Genomic DNA, 19920 nt, shown 5'->3' on the forward strand with positions numbered 1-19920 from the left:
GAGGAGCCAGGAATTCTGTCAGGAATCTTGCACATTAATAGAGTTGGTGGTTTAGTGATATACTTATGAGTTACATGTTAAAATGTGTATTTGAGAGAAATTAATAGATGGTTAAAAGGTATTTGTACAGTAAGCACATCACTCCTTGTACAGAAGTGCTATCAAAACCGTTTTCCTACTAAATCTTACTTGTCCTGCACCTCATACTCCATTGGTATCACCAGTGCTGTTCATGTTCCACACTCGACTCACAAGGCAAAAGACAGAATGTGCTGTCCCATCAAATCAATCCATGTAATGCAGCTGTTGATAAATAGCACAAAATCTCTTCATCCAGGTTTCTAATTCTTTAAACTGTTTTTCGACTTTATTTGAAATTAGTCCAGGGTTCCAGAATTGCCTGAATACGCACATGCGTTCGTTATTTTGTAGGAAAACAGAATTCATTATTAACACAATATTGTTAGAGTTGCATGCAATTAGTGGGAACACAATCATTTTCTGGTCAACAAGGTAGCTGTATTCAATAAGGCTTTGTATTCAATATAGTTAAGTATATGTAGCACTAACTTGATTCTGTGGCTTCAATGATTCAGGTATTCTGAGCACACTCAGTTGCAGTCTCAGCAGAGAGCGGTGCAGGAGGCCATCCAGGTGAAGCTGAATGAGTTTGAGCAGTGGATAACGCATTACCAAACGGCTTTCAGCAATTTAGAGGCAACGCAACTTGCAAGTCTCCTTCAAGAGATCAGCACACAAATGGACCTAGGTATAAATGGTATTCGTGGGGTTTTCAGTGGTTTGAAGGTAACTACAATTTACTATCAGGCAGCTTTATGAGTATCCTCTACCTTAAAGGCAATGCCTTGTATATAATAAATGAAAAGGCCAATTTAGAGCACTTCAAGGCTTCTGTTCTAAGCTGCCTGAAGGAATGTCTGTCTTGTCCCAGCTCTGCATGAATTTGTTCTCTAACCTTGTGCTTGAAATTATCAGTATGAATTCTCAATAAAGGTAAAAATGTTTTCGAGGGGATGTTAACACTCAGTACTTGTATGCTATAAAATGTGTATGCTTCAGAGAAGAGTAAAGCTTAATTTTTCATCGTCTTTCTTGAAAGGTCCCCCAAGTTACGTACCAGCAACAGCGTTTCTGCAGAACGCGGGCCAGGCACATCTCATCAGTCAGTGTGAGCAGCTGGAAGGTGAAGTCGGTGCTCTCCTGCAGCAGAGGAGATCCGTTTTACGGGGTTGTCTCGAGCAATTGCACAACTACGCAACAGTAGCTCTGCAGTATCCCAAAGCTGTGTTCCAGAAGCACCGAATAGAGCAGTGGAAAACCTGGATGGAAGAGCTCATCCGCAACATGACCATAGAGCGCTGCCAGGAGATCTTCAGGAAGTAAGTTGACAGAATAATGGGTTGTTTGAAGAATTTAATTTTCAAGTGACTTCAGGATTTTAATTTTCCAGTTAAAAGAAATACTTTTGCAAGGACCAATCCAGGTATAAAGATCAAGTTGTAATTCCAAAAGTTTGAAGAAAAAGATGAAAAACTGCTTTAAAAATCCTGTTCCAGAGTTTAACTCGTGTACTGCAAAAAGGAAACCAAGTAACATTGCCCTGTAGTGAACAAATGAAGATTCCTGTTTGTGGCTGTAGGGTAGTGAGATTTTGGGGTTTTAGAAACTTCTGGTATTTAAAAATTACTTAAGTCCACTAAAGTTTGGGGTTTTTTTATTATTATTATAAAAGCAGATTTTCAAGCAAGTATTTTTTTGTTCTTTTTCCTCTAAAGTCAGGCTGTTTCAGCATTACTACTGCCTGGCTTACAGGGTCTAGATTGTATTTAAGAGTTTACACTTGAACATGTTTCCTTCCTATTTCTTGTCTTCTATTTATTATTTGCCTCAAGGGCTACTGATTGTCTCCTGTCCTTGCAAATAGTAATGAAATATGGTGCATTCTTGGACTTTATGTGAGTGCCATTGGGGTAGGCAGCAAGTACCGTGGGATTCCAGAGGTGATGTGGGAACTGTTCAAAAGGGGAGTTATTTTTCCTACCTGCAGAGCAGGATGCAATTTGCTAGATCTTGAGAGAGTTTTGTCTTTGTACTTTTGCTTTACAGGTATGAAATGCAATACGCTCCTCAACCACCCCCAAGTATGTGCCAGTTCATAACCGCTACGGAGATGACTCTCCAGCGCTATGCAGCAGATATCAATAACAGACTGATCAGGCAGGTGGAGCGTTTGAAACAGGAGGCGGTTACTGTACCTGTTTGCGAAGAGCAGCTGAAGGAAATTGAACGGTGCATAAAGGTTTTCCTCCATGAGAACGGAGAGGAGGGCTCGCTGAGCTTAGCCAGCGTGATCATCTCTGCTCTTTGTACACTAACGAGGTGAGTTGCTTCTCGGGAAATTGTTTTGCATGTGCTTATGTTTGAGGCGGCATTAAAGGGATGTTCAAGGGACATAATGATGTGGAGAATGCAAGAGCAGACAGGTTGTCCAACTGTCCCATCACACCAGGTGAGATTTGGATTAACTGAACACTCTGTGCATTAACACAAAGTGGTGACAATCCCCTGAGAAGTTCAATTAAATAATGAATTTGCTAAAAACACTCAGCGGAATTCCAGTGAACAGTGGCTTGGCAAAAGTTTGTAACTTTATCATAAAAACTTAGCAAGGGTTTAAGAACAAAATTCACGAGATGTTACTCCTACGTACCCAGAATAAAGTTAGAGAGAGAGAGGAAAAGCAGAGAGATAGGTTAAGATATCAGAAGAAAAGGTAAGATCTCAGCACTCCAGTGTTCTCTGTAATTGTCTTGCTGGTGGGTGCAAAACTTCATTAATGCTGCGGAGTGTACACTCAAACACACACACAAAATGCAGACAGACTCCAGAGAGACCCAAGTGAGGAAGCTTGATAACCCAGTCCCTTTGCACGTGAGACAGGAGAGGGACGGCTCATCTCCTCCCTCTGCTCTCTCTTCATGCTAATTAGGATCATTCCAGAAATTAGTTGGTGGTCAAGAAATTAGAGGGATGGTCCCAGCACTGACCAGAAGTGAGTTGGTTTGTGTATTCATGGTAGCTGGTGGTTTGATTTCTCCTAGCGGTTCATTGTCCACTGGATGACCCATCTTGGTCATCCCGATTAACTGAGAACTTGGTAGAAGCAACGCTATTAATTACCTTTATCTCCAAAATGTTCATTTGTTAAAGACCTTGAGGGGAAAGTATAGTGTCTGCCTTCACAGCCACCTATCTTTGCCCAGAGTTGCAAAGCCCAGCTGTTTAAGGCATAAACATGCACCATTATTGAGCCCTTTGTTTCACGAAGGGTGGGGGGTGCTCGGGACTGCCACACTGACCATCGTAACTCGTCCAGGCGCAATCTGATGATGGAGGGTGCAGCATCTAGTGCTGGGGAGCAGCTGGTTGATCTGACCTCGAGAGATGGAGCCTGGTTCCTGGAGGAGCTCTGCAGCATGAGTGGGAACGTGACGTGCCTCGTGCAGCTGCTGAAGCAGTGTCACCTCGTACCCCAGGACCTGGATATTCCCAACCCACTTGAAGCGTCGGAAGCTGTTCACTTAGCTAATGGTGTATATATCTCACTTCAGGTGAGACTGGCTTTTATGTTACTTTTTCTTTCCTCATCCCCAGCCTTCTAAGGTTTAGCTAAGCCATTCTTAAAAGCCTCTTACTTTAACAGTTAAATGTTTGCATATGATGCTGCCAAGAGGTTTGTGGGTTTTTTTATTGGACTTGGTCTTGGTTCCCATATTTGGTTGAGCTGAACAGACATTTACTGCTGCCATTTACATTTTTATTGCTTGAAATAAACTGTTTTGATCTATACATGACAAAGTGTAACAACTGCTGCCAAGTAACCATGAAAAAGAATCACAGAATGGACTGGGTTGGAAAAGCCCTCAGAGATCATCCAGTCCAACCCTTGGTCCAACTCCAGTCCATTGCCCAGATCATGGCACTCAGTGCCGTGGCCAATCTCAGTTTACAAACCTCCAGGGCCGGTGAGTCCAGCACCTCCCTGGGCAGCCATTCCAATGCTGACCACTCTCTCTGCACAGAATTGCTTTCTAATCTCCAGCCTCAATTTCCCCTGGCAGAGTTGAAGCCCCTGCCCCCTTGTCCTATTGCTGACTGCCTGGGAGAAGAGCCCAATCCCCCCTGGCTAGAACTGCCCTTCAGGTCGTCCTAGAGAGTGCTGAGCTCACCTCTAAGCCTCCTCTTCTCCAGACTGAACAAGCCCAGCTCCCTCAGCCTCTCCCCATAAGGCTTGTGTTCAAGCCCCTTCCCCACTCTTGTTCCTCTTCTCTGGACCCCCTCCAGCACTTCAATCTCTTTCCTGACCTGAGGGGCCCAGAACTGAACACAATACTCCAGGTGTGGCCTCCCCAATGCAGAGTGCAGGGGAAGGATCACTGCCCTTGTGCTGCTGACCATGCTATTTTGGATACAGGACAGGATACCATTGGCCTTCTTGGCCGCCTTGGGCACACTGTTGGATCAGAAGTTAGGATCAGATTTATAGACACACCGGCTTCGCGTCTTGCTTTCATTCTTGTATTCTCCAGTCCAGAATAACTTTCATACTCTTTAATCTGTGCTTGTTCTGTTCTCTTCTCCTGTTAAACCTTACTTATTTTCACCTGAAACAAGCAGTTTAAAACAAATTGGGAAAACCTTATTTACAGGGAAGGAGAAAAATGTATTTATAATCCTGTGTTCGAAAAATGTTTTCACTTTAATAAAACAAAACCAAACATTAGCAGGAGCTCGACTGAAATATCTGCTGAAGACTGAGGTGGTTTACAAACTGTGGCCGGTGTGAAGAGCTTTTTGAGGGTTTTCGTTCCACTGCTTTGTATTTGAGAAAGGTTGACCTGCCAACATGGGGGAGCACATTGAGATTTTCATCACTTTTTGTTTCTTCGCTCTTCAAAGTATTAACACTTCAGAAGTGTTTAAAAAACGGGCATGCAATTGAATTGCATTGCAGCTGAGATCTTTCACCTACACATGTTGTCTTCCCTGTGAGCTCCTGGGTGAGATGTGTATGAGCAGCCAAGATAATGAATGTTTTTGGTGTGTCTTGTCTCATTTTGGAGATTGAGCACATTGGTTGGTTCTCTCTGTAGCTGCCTTTAGCCCTCTGATGCGTTCTGCTTGAGGAAAATTGCTTCATGCCACTTAAGGTACCGTTTCTCTTACCCGCATCGATTTCTGTGGCATGAGTAGGACTCTCACAAAATAATGACTATCTGGCAAGTCTTTAATTTGTTTCCTTTGCCGAGTCTGATTAGCAAATCATGAATACAGGAAATAATGTAACTCATTTATAGTTACACAATGAAGAAGAAAAGCTACGTAATCAGATGAAATTGGTTGGCAAAGTGTGGTCTGTACCACTGATGCTCTGCTGGGAGGGGCTGCTGCTGAGGCACTTTGACATTGCGCAAATGTCAAACCTCTGGGTTTGTACAGGGTTTAATGTCTTCCTGATTTCTCGAAATTAAAAAAATACTAGGTTTTGAGCCTTGACTGACCACCATCATGTTACCATCCTGTGGTGTGATCCTACAATGAGAAAGATGTTGCGTGTAATACTTTCTGAGGGAGGAAAATTTATTACGTTTTCATCTTTTCCAACAGGAATTGAACTCAAACTTCCGACAGATCATTTTCCCAGAAGCGCTGAGGTGCTTAATGAAAGGAGAGTATACTTTGGAAAGTATGCTCCACGAATTGGATAATCTTATTGAGCAAACAACCGATGGAGTCCCTCTGCAAACGCTGGTTGAATCTCTTCAGGCCTACTTGCGAAATGCTGCCATGGGGCTGGAGGAGGAAACACACACACATTACATCGATGTTGCGAGGTAAATCGCTTCTTCTGGTAGTTCAGATATGGGAGAATGAAGGCTGTGGAACATTAATTTGACTAAACTTTATTATTTGTTTGATGTACAGGCTTTTCTTGCCCTCTGTAAGCAGAGGCGATGCCTGCGCTTGTTTCTTCTCTGTGTGTTTATCCACATGCATACATGGAAATACAGAGCTATGGCAATTTACATCTGCTTAAAGCTGACTTTCAGTAATCAGCTTTTTCCAAGTTACATAGTTGTGATTTTTCTCTTTGAAGTTTAAGGGACGCTAAGAATAGGAACCAGTCTGTTAGTTGGTGGGAAGAACCTGTGAAAGGAAGAGCTTGTAACCGTGGCGCTCCTCTTGTCAGGAGGTTTGGTGCAGCTTTTGCATAATGAATCAGTGACTTGGTATAAAAAAAAATGTATATAAACAAAAAACCCTACAAACAGACGATATTCCAGCATTTCAGGATGTTCCTGTGGAGCAAATGTGATCGTGCTGCTTCCCTTGAGCCGGTGACAGTCCTGTGGGATAGGGAAGGCTGCCGGACCAGTAGCAAACAACTTGCTGTTTTTCTCTTGGGTTAATTTTCTTCCAGGTTCACCCATTGGCACGCCTGCTCAGCCTGTTGGTTGAGGGTCAAAGTGCTAGGAGGGAGAGGATAACACCGCTCTTTCAGGAGCAGCACAGTGTTAAACCACCTCAGCCGTACCCCGAGACCTCATCCTCTGCCTTTTTACCCCATAATCCATTCAGCCAATTATGTGTATACTATAAAACCACTACTTGGTTTTCAGGGTGGTATTTACATCGTGTACTATTCATAACTTGTCTTACCATGCTCATAAAAAGTACGGTCTGTATCCTCTACCTGTACTTTAAGTCAGTTTTGTATCTGGTCCTTTAATCCAAATCCATCTCATTGGTATCCTTGGTCGTTCATATGAGACCAGCACGAGTGCTGACATGGGAAGTGGGGCGAGGGGTTAAGAATAGCCTGCAAAGCTTCCACCTACTTTAGATGCAGCTTAATTCCAGTCTGCTCCAGTTGTGGGATCAATCAGTTCAAGAAAATCCTATTTATTTCTTGTAGACTTAAGCAAAAACATGTATTTCTTTTTTTAAAGAGTACTTCATGCTCAGTATGGTGAGCTGATTCAGCCAAGAAATGGTTCAGTTGATGAAACCCCCAAGATGTCAGCTGGTCAGATGCTTTTGGTGGCCTTTGATGGAATGTTTGCTCAAGTGGAAACTGCGTTTGGTTTATTGATTGAAAAGGTATGGATTTCTTCTTATCGGAGTCCTTGTTGAGTCAGGAATATGAAAGTTTTCTAAAAACAATACTAATTTGTTGCCTTTTCATCGCTCAGCTAAACAAGATGGAAATACCTGTTGCTTGGCGTAAGATTGACATAATTAGGGAAGCCCGCAGCACCCAAGTGAACTTCTTTGATGATGACAATAATCGCCAAGTTCTAGAGGAAATTTTCTTTCTGAAGAGACTGCAAACAATTAAAGAATTTTTCAGGCTCTGTGGTACCTTTTCTAAAACACTGTCAGGTAAATAAATGTTATCAGATGTTCGGTATTGCCTTGTCCCCTTCTCGTCCTGTGCCCTGGTGAGAAGGATGTGTAAATGGTCACTTTTACTGTAACTTACCCTTTATATCTGGCAAGTGTGCAGAGATTAAAAATTGTTTCCTGTAATCTAGTTGTATTTCTAAGTCAGATAATATTTTCCTAGATGCATCAAATGTTTTGTTTATAACAAAAATACTATCTTGTTCTTTTCAAAGGGATCAGTTCACTTGAAGACCAGAATGCGGTGAATGGACCTGTGCAAATTGTCAACGTCAAAGCCCTTTACAGAAACTCTTGCTTCAGTGAAGACCAAATGGCCAAACCAATCAAGGCTTTTACAGCTGACTTTGTGAGGCAGCTTTTAATCGGCCTTCCCAATCAAGCTTTGGGACTGACCTTGTGTAGTTTCATCAGCGCTTTGGGCGTCGATATCATTGCTCAGGTAGAGGCTAAAGACTTTGGGGCAGAAAGCAAGGTTTCGGTGGACGACCTGTGCAAGAAAGCTGTGGAGCACAACATCCAGATCGGCAAGTTCTCGCAGCTGGTGATGAACAGGGCGACGGTGTTGGCCAGTTCCTACGACACCGCCTGGAAGAAGCACGATTTGGTGCGCAGGCTGGAAACCAGCATTTCATCCTGCAAGACCAGTCTGCAGAGAGTGCAGCTGCACATCGCCATGTTCCAGGTAAAACACGCCTTCCTCCTCTCCAGCTCCGGTCTCCGGAAAGTGAGCTCTGGTTACTGGGGCTGAGCACAACTCGAACTTTATATTTCACGGAATCCCAGAATGTCAGGGGTTGAAAGGGCCCTGGAAAGCTCATCCAGTGCAATCCCCCCATGGAGCAGGAACACCCAGCTGAGGTTCCACAGGAAGGTGTCCAGGCGGGTTTGAATGTCTGCACAGAAGGAGACTCCACAACCTCCCTGGGCAGCCTGGGCCAGGCTCTGACACCCTCACCAGGAACAAGTTTCTTCTCATATTTCAGTGGAACCTCCTGTGTTCCAGTTTGCACCCATTGCCCCTTGTCCTATCACTGGTTGTCACCGTATTACAGCTCCAGAGCCCCAGCTCCCTCAGCCTTTCCTCACATGGGAGATGCTCCACTCCCTTCAGCATCTTTGTTGCCCTAATTTTGTTCTAAATTATTCTGTAAATACGTAAGGAAAAAGTTACAGCTGGCTTATTTTGCAGACTGGCTGCTTTATAAGATGCAAATGTAACAACGTGTAAATACTTTCAAGGCAATGCATGTAATTTTTTTCAATAACCATTAGAAAAGAAGTCTTTCACTGGCTTTCTTACTAGCAATGTTGTCCCATTGTCCCCCTTTTGTCAAACAGACTAAGATTTTAAGGGAGGAGATTCATTGGAGCAGAATCTGCATTGCTGAATGTCATCTTGTACCTTTCCTTCCAAGTTTTAATGCGTTCGCTGTCCCCTTGCTCCACTGTTTGCCTTCTGAAAGAATATAAATAGCAGAACTATCAATCTTGAAAATGTTCTATTGAGGCTTTAGATAAACACCCCCATGTACCTTGAGCTGGATCCAGTTGGGTTGTAGCACCGTTGCTCTTTATTTTGTAGTGATTTGTAGATCCGGGGTACAGGTTTTCTCCGTGGCAATTCATAAAGCATTTCACAGACCGGTGAGCAAGGTCGTCTTGGGTTTAGTGCATCACAAGTGAATTGTTTCTGGATATCGATGGGTTTTTTAGATTGAGGAAATGTGTGTAAATCACATCTAGGAGGTTAATGACTGATTAGCGGTATAAATATCCAAACCGGAAAAACAGTTTACAGCTACTTATATAGTTTAATGCTCTCTAATAATTTAGATCTCAGTGTGCTGGTATCATCTGACACAAATTTAAAATGCCCTTACTTAGCAAGTGTACAGAGGACTAGAATTGCTGTTTGTGAAGCAAAGTACTTTGTGCTGAGCAACATTGGTAATCAAGTGTTTCTGGTGTTTTCCTGCAGTGGCAACACGAAGATCTCCTCATCAGCCGCCCACAAGCCATCTCGGTCACTCCTCCGCCTCGCTCTGCCATTCTAGCCAGCATGAAAAAGAAGCTCCACACGCTCAGTCAGATCGAAGCTTCAATCGCAACAGTGCAGGTACTGCTGTCTGGGGAGCTTCATTCAGCGCTTCATTGGAGCGTGACTCCAACACAAACCCCAGGATTCTCTGCCACCTCCACATTATCTTCTCTCTTGCTCCTGTTCTTTAAGCTTAGATCATCCTTCGTGCCATTTTACCAGCTCAGTGTCTGAAGGTCCCTGTGTAGATCTGGGCAAATCAGTTTTTCTCTTTGCGGCTTCTGTGTACTGGGCTTCACTCAGCTTTTCAGAATTCTGGCTATCAGTAATACAGAATGTTTAATTGTTTAAAATAAATACTGCTTACCTTCTTGAATTTTAATTTTCTATTCAGGTATGAAGGTATGCTTGTAATTTTTTGAAGGTTATTTGTAAAAATAATTCAGGACTCCTATGATTTTGTATCATTTTTATTCTACAAATGTGATACACTTGCTTTTGTGTTTTGTTGTGTGTGGGTTTTTTTGGTTTTGTTTTCTGGTGGGTTAAAATCTGGACAGCTGACTTTATTTCCATAACAATCAAATCCAGTTGTGCTGAATATAAACCTTTTAAACAGCATAAGCTGACATTTGTCAGTCATATACACCACATTCTTTTATATAGGAGTGTAAGAATGTGTCTGCATGTCTTAGAATTTTTAAATTAGGCTTAGGATGATACATATCAATATGCATTATCTGGTTTGGTTTTTGCTTTTCTTCGCCAATGCAGGAGAAACTGGCAGCACTTGAAGCAAGTATTGAGCAGCGTTTAAAATGGGCGGGAGGTGCTAATCCAGCACTGGCACCAGTCTTGCAAGATTTTGATGCCACTATTGCTGAAAGAAGAAACCTTGTACTGAAAGAAAGTCAAAGAGCAAGTCAGGTACTCTGGAATACATCCATATAGTGACTTGCTAAGTGTGTTCACTCTATTTCCTACTTGAGTTTTATGTAGAAGATTTTTTTTTCCTTCTCAGCATCTAACGAGCAGATGTAGATAACTAAATACTCCTTGGAGTCCCACTTGAGAAGCAATACAAATAATCCCTGGGAGAATTGCTGCAGGGCTGGCTGACCCTGGAATGGTAGCGCTGCTCAAACAGAGCAGCTTTACTGCGGGATTTAAAATTCTCCCTTTGAAAGACATGGAACAAATGCAGTTTGTGCAATAGACACTTCAATTGGAATAACTTTTTGCGCTCTTGCTTTCATTTTCAGGTCACTTTCCTCTGCAGTAATATAATTCATTTTGAAAGTTTACGTACTAGAACAGCAGAAGCCTTAAATCTTGATGCTGCATTATTTGAACTTCTCAAACGCTGCCAACAAATGTGCTCGTTCGCGTCTCAGTTCAACAGTTCGGTGTCTGAACTGGAGCTTCGCCTGCTGCAGAGAGTGGTGAGTGACGGTCAAAGCAAAACACAGAACGTGACAGACTCATGAGTTCTCCATTTTGTCTTTCGTTCTAAATCAATGTTATGTGTACCTTCTAATGGGCTGTGGGTTACAGAGTTTATTTCATCCGCTGCTAAACATTTGGCAGCAGCATCTACGCAGTAATTGAATTTTCTCTCTGGATGCAGGTCAAAAATGTCTGTCATTTTAGGGCACTGGTCTCGAACATCCTATTGGCAGCTCCGAATGGCTCCACTCGGCTCACAAGCAGCTGACCCAGGAAATCTCGACGCAGAGAACGGTACAAACGGAAAGAGAACAGCAAATAGAGACCGTTTGTGAAACCATTCAGAATCTGGTGGACAGTATTAAAACTGTGCTAACGGGTCATAACAGACAACTTGGAGATGTCAAACATCTACTGAAAGCTATGGCAAAGGTAAGCCTGGAACTTGAGTACATTTATTGCTCCAGACCATGTCAGCGGAGTTTATAGTTGCCATGTGCTTTTTAAAGTATCCAGAAACAGGAAGATGTGATCGTGTATATGGAATTCAAGACCTGAATTCTTAGAGATTAAATGAACATTATAAAGCTTTATTTCTAGATTTAGGTTAATCAGGCTTTGGTTCAATTAAGCCTTTTTTCTTTTTTGGCAGTTGAAAGATTCTGTGTGTTTACGAATCCTTTTGGCTTTTAATCAGTAAAACGTTTGATATTTTTCAAATTGATTTTCTTGAAATGTAACTGCTGAAAATTCTGGTCATTTGCAGTCAAATGACACATTGAGGGGCTGAAAAGGCCAGGAAATGCTCATCTTTATTCTTTTAGCCAAAATACGTATCATACAGTTAACCTTTCTGCACATCTTTGTTACAGGATGAAGAAGCGGCTTTGGCGGATGGTGAAGATGTTCCTTATGAGAACAGTGTTAGGCAGTTCTTGGGCGAATATAAATCGTGGCAAGATAATATTCAGACAGTTTTGTTTACATTAGTTCAGGTTATGGGTCAAGTCCGCAGTCAGGAACACATCGAAATGCTGCAGGAAATAACTCCCACCTTGAAAGAACTGAAAACGCAAAGCCAAAGGTGAGAAATCGCCGTCTTTTAGGTGACAGCTTTTGCTTCTCTACTTGCACGTGACAAACGGAGCGTGGGGGTTTGCTTCGAATGCACAAATCCTTGTGCAAAATTTGCCTCGAAGCTTTCATTTTTGAGTTTTCACTGAGTCAGGTAGTTGCATGAATATTTATCAACTCCGTTGTGTCTACACAGTGTCTACAATAATCTGGTGGGTTTTGCATCACCCTTAGTCACGGATACATCAAACGAGTGCTCGAGCCCAACGTCAGCTGCTCCGTATCAGCCAACCTTCGCTGCAGGTAACGCTTGGCAAAGTACGAGCATTAAAACATCAGGAATATAGATTAGTGGTGGGATCGGAACTTTTCGTTAAACTTTGAAATGCAGACAACCTCTGTGAGGTTAGAAAAGCCCGTGAGGTTAAACTTGTCCAGTGTCCGGTACGGAGTGACCGCTTGGTCACGCTCTGGGTTCATCCCACAGACACGACACGTTGTCACATACGTCAACTGAACTGTCATTTCTCTTGAAACTAGTATTAAAATTATGGTGGCTTCAGAATCCCGACACTCTACAAATGCATTTATGTTGGCAATGTTTTCAGTATTTTACAGTTATAAACATGAATAAAGTTTCTCCTGAGCATGAATTCCTTTCTCCTTAAAGGATTAATCTACTCTGTATTTGGACTAAGCGCAGGTTCCTGATTTCTGTCATGTACAAGATGTGTCTTTTATAACTGTCACACGCAATGATAGAATTCGAGGTTAAGAGAGCCCATAAAAACTTGCATTATTTAAATAAATGCTTTGCAATGGAACAAAACCTCTTCTTTATGAAGTGAAAGAAATGGCGTAACAGAGTGAAGAGGGAAGAACTGGTGCAGAGTTTAAAATGCTTTTATCTGAGGGATTGACAGCTGCATTTGATACACATTTAATGGTGCTTTTCTTGCATCTATAATGTCTTATTTTGAATACTCAAAGTGCCTTTGAACTTCCCTTACAGCTGTACGTAGCAATACGGGGCAGAAAACTCAGCCAGAGGTGATGTCGCAGAATGCAAGAAAGCTAATTCAGAAAAATCTTGCCACGTCAGCAGATACTCCTCCGAGCACAGTCCCGGGAACTGGTAAAAGTGTCGCCTGTAGTCCCAAAAAGACAGCCAGGGACCCTAAAACAGGAAAAGGTAAATACAGGGCTTAAAAACAAACGAAGTCCCCCAAACAACCAAAACTAACAACGACGACAAACCCCAAAAACACCTCAGTGTGGGAACGGAAAATTGACTTGATTTTATTTTGTGCCTTTAGCCGTGCAGGAAAGGAATTCATATGCAGTTAGCGTGTGGAAGCGGGTCAAAGCCAAGCTCGAGGGCCGAGATGTGGATCCCAACAGGAGAATGTCTGTTGCTGAACAGGTGAGTTGGCAGCAGGGAAGTTCCAGTTAAATACGTGGCAGTTGGGGTGTGTGTGTGTGGGTGTGTGTGTGTGTGGGTGTGTGTGTGTGTGCGCGCGCTGAGGTTCGCCTGAGAGACTGAAATCCTGGTGTGAACGGGGATCCCTTTGGATGGGGCATTTATTTCCAATGCAAAGCAAGGTGTGCTGCTGCATCTGGGTTTTTAGCAAATGTTTTTGTTTCCTGTGCCATAGATTTACACAAACTCCTGAATCGGATAAAATGCCCTTTGTATATCAGTGAGGGAATGTTTGTTGGTACCCAGGGAGAACGTGAGGTCTGTACATCTGCCGAAGGGTTTGAACTTGGCCGTGGCGACCAGTCTCTGGGAAACTGAGTCTGTGGGCCCAGATGTCCATGTAAATTGGAGAATGCTGTGACCATTTCCAAGATAGGGGTTAGGAATTAGGTTCTAATATGAGTTCGGGAATGAGCTGTTGGAGAGCAGCGTAGGGGAAAGGGACCTGGGGGTCCTGGGGACAGCAGGATGAGCATGAGCCAGCACTGGGCCCTTGTGGCCAGGAAGGCCAATGGTACCTGGGGTGGGTTAGAAGGGGGTGGTCAGTAGGTCAGAGAGGTTCTCCTGCCCCTCTGCTCTGCCCTGGGGAGAGTGCAGTTGTGGCCCCTCAGTTCCAGAAGGACAGGGAACTGCTGGAGAGAGTCCAGCGCAGCCACCAAGATGCTGAAGGGAGTGGAGCATCTGCCGTGTGAGGAAAGGCTGAGGGAGCTGGGGCTCTGGAGCTGGAGAAGAGGAGGCTGAGGGGGGACTCATTCCTGGGGATCAATATGGAAAGGGGCAGTGTCAGGAGGATGGAGCCAGGCTCTTCTCGGTGACAACCAGTGACAGGACAAGGGGCAATGGGTGCAAACTGGAACACAGGAGGTTCCACTTAAAGATGAGAAGCAACTTGTTCCTGGTGAGGGTGTCAGAGCCTGGCCCAGGCTGCCCAGGGAGGTTGTGGAGTCTCCTTCTGTGCAGACATTCAAACCCGCCTGGACACCTTCCTGTGGAACCTCAGCTGGGTGTTCCTGCTCCATGGGGGGATTGCACTGGATGAGCTTTCCAGGTCCCTTCCAGTCCCTGACACTGTGGGATTCTGTAAAAAGATGGCGCATGATCTTTTTTTGCCCATCCAGTACAAATTCCTATTTCTTACATGGACGACACAAAGCTGTGCAAGATTAAGGTTACAGTTACTCTCGATTTTTTTTTCACTGCAGTTTTGTATTTACAGGGGACGTTCAACGGTACATTTTAAGATCACTTTAAAAAATGTCGCTTATTTTTAATACCTTGTTCCCAATAGGTTGACTTTGTGATTAAGGAAGCAACTAATCTAGATAACTTGGCTCAGCTGTATGAAGGTTGGACTGCCTGGGTGTGAGCGGGGAGAGCGGATCGGTCTGGTTCAGCGAGGTCAGTTCCCACCAGAATCCACTCGGCCTCAGGCATCCGGAGCCGCACCACAGCCGGTGGTGATGCACACTGGGGCTTCATCTGAGGAAACCTAGGAAATCTCGGTGCACTGGGAAGTGAATCCTGCAGGATAGCTGCACTCAGGGATACGCTCAACACAATGGTCTGCAACCCCCGCCGTCAAGGGTGAACGCTCACCGCTTGAGCAACACGGTTTGTCTTTCTGCTACGGAAGAACTGCAAACGTGGCCGGGGGTTCGCCGCAGAAAGAAATCAGGATGCTACAAAACCGCAGAGTGATTTGGAACTCAATTCCACCTGACCCTGTGAACAATTCAGGAAAACACCGAACCCCGTTCAAAGAAAACCAGAAAAAATGGGGCCGTGAAGAAATCACAGCAAGGGAAGATTTGATGCATTGGGATTCGTGTCGCTCTTGTTGCGTGGCAGCAGCGCTGGTCGGGTCGACCAGTTAGTATGGAAAAAGGCTACAAAATGTAAACTTCAGAAATGGACTGAAAGCAAAGAGCTGTACATCAGATATACACTGCATTGGAAGAACTTCTGAGATAGAAGAAAAAGCCTTTCTTCTCTTTCTTCTCTTCTCCCTTTGCTCTTTCCTTTCTTTCCTCCCTCCCAGCCTCTCCCAGCACCCTCCCCTCTTGGCTTATTCTTGTAGGTTAGGCGTACTTCCAATATACTTTTGATTTCGATCCTTCTACTTCACGTTTTAGTCAAATTAACAACTTAAATTTTGTTTGGTAAACGAATTTTCCAAAAGCACTGAAAATATAGAACATCAATGAGTTGGATGGGCATACGCAAAATGTAATTTTGGTTCTTTTCCGGTCATTTCTGTAATTCTATTATGTACAGTTTCTCAAAATTGTCACTGTGCATTTAAAAGTAATGAATCCTACAGGCATTTGATTTAATGTGCACTTCCCTCTGCTTGCAGTGTACACTTTTTGTAACTCAAATTCTCCCTCCAGTCGCATTCTACTGTGATGGCTGTAGTTTCTTTCGTACCACGTAGCTAATCCAATGTAACCTTTACCTTTTTAAAAACCAGGATAGAGTATCTCGTAGAGTTTTACATTGTTGATGACAGATAAACAATAAAGTGACGTTCTGGTGGAGGCAGAGTGATACGCTTTTTGCTTCACTTTCCTGATCCTTTGAGTTTCCACTTGTAAATGATAGCGCTTCAGCTCACGGGGTACACGTGTCATCCAAGAAATGAAGGACTCTCCAGTTTTTGTTCAGCTAGATCTATAAAGATTTCTGCAAAGTCATTTTCCTTTGACGTGTTACTTCCGTAGGCTGTTCAATGATAGCGAGTTTTCCACCGAGGTTTTTTGGTTTTGATCAATTCCGCACTTGAAGTGTCTTTGTGGTCAGAAAAGTCTCTCTAAAAATGGCATCTTCTTACTTAAATCCATGTCCCGCTTGTCTAAAAGACTTTTGGTTGCCTTCTTACACCTTTAGGAAAAGGCAGCTCCCTTTCATAACACAGTTCAGTCACGACTACAGAGCTGAAGCAGAAAGGCAGGCTGGCGCGCCCAGCCCAGAGCCCTTTGTGTAGCTGTGGGTGAAGAGTTTCTCTCCTGTGAGCTTGCTGAATTCATTCTGCACAGCTGCTGGAAAGCGAGGGCCCTGGGAAGATCCTTTATGCCATTTGATTTGCTTTTCAGAGTCAAAACACACTTTAAATATGGCATTTTATTTTTCAATCAATTTAATTATTAAAGGATTTGTGCCAAGCTCACTGCTGGCATCGAATTCATTTAACAGGATGGATTCGCAGCAGTTCATCTGAGCAGAAAGCTTGGCCGGGAACTTTCAGATAACATAAATTAACCCAGGCGTAAGTAATAAAGGAGCGTGCGTTATTTTCAGTGTTTGCACTGCGCTCACTGCTCTGCCTCCTCCGTAGCTCTTAAATTCACTTTCTCCTCCATTGCCAATTTTCCATGGACATGCACTTAGAAGTGTAAGGATTTTCAACAGAGAAACAGCCTTTTTTGAGTTCTGATGGCCCGATTGGGGCTGTCACGGATTGATATCAAACGATACCGCGCAGATGCGTTCGGCTGCTCCTGAGCCCTGTGCCGAACGGTGCTGGGGATGGTGCGGTGAAGAATGAGACGCTTGCCACTCCTGGTCCTTTCTCTCCAGTTCCAAACAACCGCAGGAAGGATCCCTGTGGAGTTCTGTAGGAAGGAGGGTGTGTTATTCCTGCTGTTCTATTTCTTGGAAGCTGGGGGGGGTGGGAGGGGCGATGCACTCACCTGTGGCTCATGTATTATACCTCTGCTCTCCCAAAATGAAACACTTGTGTGGAGATGGGTTCTTACCACCTCATTTAATAAAGTCTTCAAAAATCTCTTGATCTGTATTCAGCATTTCCTTGTATGAAAAGCTACTTGTAAAAATCACTGGGGAGAACAAAGTGCTTAATACAAACACACAAAACAAACTCATAATGGAGCAGGATTCTTGAAGCTGTGTGTCGCCTGTGGAGGGGACGGCTGGTGCGGTCGGGACTCAGCGGGACTGTCGGGTTGTGTTTGCTGGCACGTTTTTCTTCCTAAACGTTGACAATGTGGCAAATTGGCTCAGTCTTGGTTTAACTAGAGAGAGTGGAGAGAAGGCAGCTGGTGAGGGGCTGGAGCACAAGTGTGATGGGAGCGGCTGAGGGACCTGGGGGTTCAGCTGGAGAACAGGAGCTGAGGGGAGACCTTCTGATCTCTGAACTGCCTGAAAGGAGCTTGGAGCCAGGGGGGTCGGGCTCTGCTCCCCAGGAACAAGCGCCAGGAGCAGAGGAAACGGCCTCAAGTTGCACCAGGGGAGGTTGAGGTTGGATCTGGGGAACAATTTCTTCCCCAAAGGGCTGTGGGGCATTGAACAGGCTGCCCAGGGCAGTGCTGGAGTCACCATCCCTGGAGGGTTGGACAGACGGACATGAGGTTCTCAGGACATGAGGCAGTGCCAGGGGTGGGTTGTGGTTGGACTCCATGATCCTGAGGGTCTTTTCCAGCTAAAATGATTTTATGGTTCTAACTTAAAATGCAGATTCTGTATGTGCACCTTGCATGTTAAATAAGACTGCGTTATCAACAGATAATGCATTTCTTATTAAGACAAAGAGTACGCTCACAGTTCTGTGCTGTTCCCATGCTGCTGGCTGGGGTGCCCTTGGCCCTTCGCCTCCCTCCCGTGCAACCATCAGCTCTGCCAAACGGCTTCCAAACACGTCATTAACACTGCCCTGCATTATCTTGGTGGAATAACGGCAGTGCCAAATTAATATAACTGACATTGAAATTGCAACAAACGTGCAGTTAGCTTCTTTCTTTTTTTTAGTACTTTAGAGATGCTTGATATTTCTCCTTCACAACACTTAGTTGTGCCTTTAGCGATCAGTGTATTTAAATGGTAGTGTATTTTGTCTGTAATTTTTCAGATCTCTGTAAAGACTCAGATCTCCCATATAAATCAGACATTCCTTGGAGTTGAGGGCCTTAGTTTTCCAAGGGAAAATACATTAGATTTCTATATATTAAAAAAAAGCTTCATTTTTCTAAGCCAAGGTTAATGTGCTTCAATTATTCATCCATGTGTTCTGTGCCTGGTGCGTTTGAACAACCTGTTTTAACACACTCAGGTGCTTCACAGGTTTATTTGCTTTTTTTCTCCCCTTTTTTGGTAAGATTTTCCTAAAATGGGTAAACACACCCTTTTTTATGCATTGAAGAGCAGGAAAAAAGTTGACACTTGCCATCCTTTTTCTTTCTTGGCACAATACCCCGTTGTAACATCCATATATATTTTTGTTCTTCAGTGGAAAACAGTTATTCATGAATAAACTGTTCATGTTTTAGTTAGAGCATTCCAGTAAAAATACAGATATTACATAAAACTACTGGGGTAAATACTTAAATGCATAACTGATTAGAGCAATTTTGCTGCCCATCAGCCTGATTTTTTATTAATAATAGCGTAAGAAAAACGTTTGCAATGCATTTGTTGTGTTGGGTATAATGGATGCGTGGAGGGTTAGCATGGCAAATTCGTGTCTCTGTCTTAAGTGCACAGAGCAATTAAACTCCTCCTTTCACTTTGAAGTTAGTTTGGGTGTTTAATTTTCTATACATCTGCTAAGAGAGAATAATCTCAGTGTAGGAAGGATGTGTCATACATTGAAGTGCACAGAACAACTGGCTTCCTATAGCTCCGCAGGGCATGGGAGGCGCTGAGCAGGTTTCCACGCCGCGCTGCTGCTGTGGGCCCTCTCTGCCGTCCAACTTTATAGACATATCCCTGTTTACATACACACCTGCTTTCATTTTACGTTGTGCTTCCCAAGGCCTGGCTGCTCAGCCTGGCGCCACTTCCTTGAGAAATTGGGTTTTGTTTGAGCTTTGCTGTGGTAAAATTCCACATTTTTGAGGGCGGACCCCATAGTTTTCAAGTGCTAAGTGGTACAGAGCAACATGTAAACGAATTCAGAAGCTGTTCAGTATCTGTTTTTTACATACAAGGTTGAATGTGTCTGTAGAAGTTCAAACAGCTCAGAGCAGACACGGTTTTGTTTTTACAGCGTCATCCTTGGTCTTTTTCTCCTCCATCGAGCCGGCGAGCTGAGCTGGCAAAGCATGGCCCTTCTGGTGCCAGCAGGGACAAGATGTTTTCTCTGCCCTCATTTTGGAACCGAATTACATCCCAGGGACTGTGATTAAGCTCATTAATATGTGACAAACATTTAGGAAGCCGAGTCAGAAAGAAAATCCAAAAAAACCAAAAAAAACACGTTTACACCCTAGTGCTTTTCTCCAGCGTTTATTCCCATGATGCTACAGCTTCTGAAAAGATAACAGCTGGACAGCTGGCGGGCGGCGGGCACCTCCCCCAGCGCTGCCTCCGGGCACGTCCCAATGGCCGCCCGCAGGCAAGCGGGGCCCCGCCCCGGGCCGAGCCGGACCGCCCGCCGCCA

General features: G+C 43.9%; 1 protein-coding gene across 2 annotated transcripts in view; it reads left to right on the forward strand.

Moving 5' to 3' along the window:
• Positions 1 to 16063, forward strand: part of SMG1 (SMG1 nonsense mediated mRNA decay associated PI3K related kinase) — a 70304-nt gene extending 54241 nt beyond the window's left edge. For both annotated transcript variants that reach the window (XM_065850292.2, XM_065850293.2), the window contains 17 exons: positions 597 to 769; positions 1121 to 1400; positions 2128 to 2400; positions 3398 to 3632; positions 5689 to 5915; positions 7032 to 7182; positions 7275 to 7464; positions 7701 to 8170; positions 9467 to 9604; positions 10301 to 10453; positions 10789 to 10968; positions 11177 to 11404; positions 11845 to 12056; positions 12243 to 12349; positions 13059 to 13238; positions 13363 to 13469; positions 14815 to 16063. In XM_065850292.2, the coding sequence (XP_065706364.2) occupies positions 597 to 769; positions 1121 to 1400; positions 2128 to 2400; positions 3398 to 3632; positions 5689 to 5915; positions 7032 to 7182; positions 7275 to 7464; positions 7701 to 8170; positions 9467 to 9604; positions 10301 to 10453; positions 10789 to 10968; positions 11177 to 11404; positions 11845 to 12056; positions 12243 to 12349; positions 13059 to 13238; positions 13363 to 13469; positions 14815 to 14892 (3382 nt within the window). In that variant the 3' untranslated portion in view covers positions 14893 to 16063. The remainder of the gene's footprint in view (positions 1 to 596; positions 770 to 1120; positions 1401 to 2127; positions 2401 to 3397; positions 3633 to 5688; positions 5916 to 7031; positions 7183 to 7274; positions 7465 to 7700; positions 8171 to 9466; positions 9605 to 10300; positions 10454 to 10788; positions 10969 to 11176; positions 11405 to 11844; positions 12057 to 12242; positions 12350 to 13058; positions 13239 to 13362; positions 13470 to 14814) is intronic.
• Positions 16064 to 19920: the final 3857 nt, after the last annotated feature.

The sequence above is a fragment of the Patagioenas fasciata genome, chromosome 15 (assembly GCF_037038585.1).
Source record: "Patagioenas fasciata isolate bPatFas1 chromosome 15, bPatFas1.hap1, whole genome shotgun sequence".
Lineage (NCBI taxonomy): Eukaryota > Metazoa > Chordata > Aves > Columbiformes > Columbidae > Patagioenas > Patagioenas fasciata.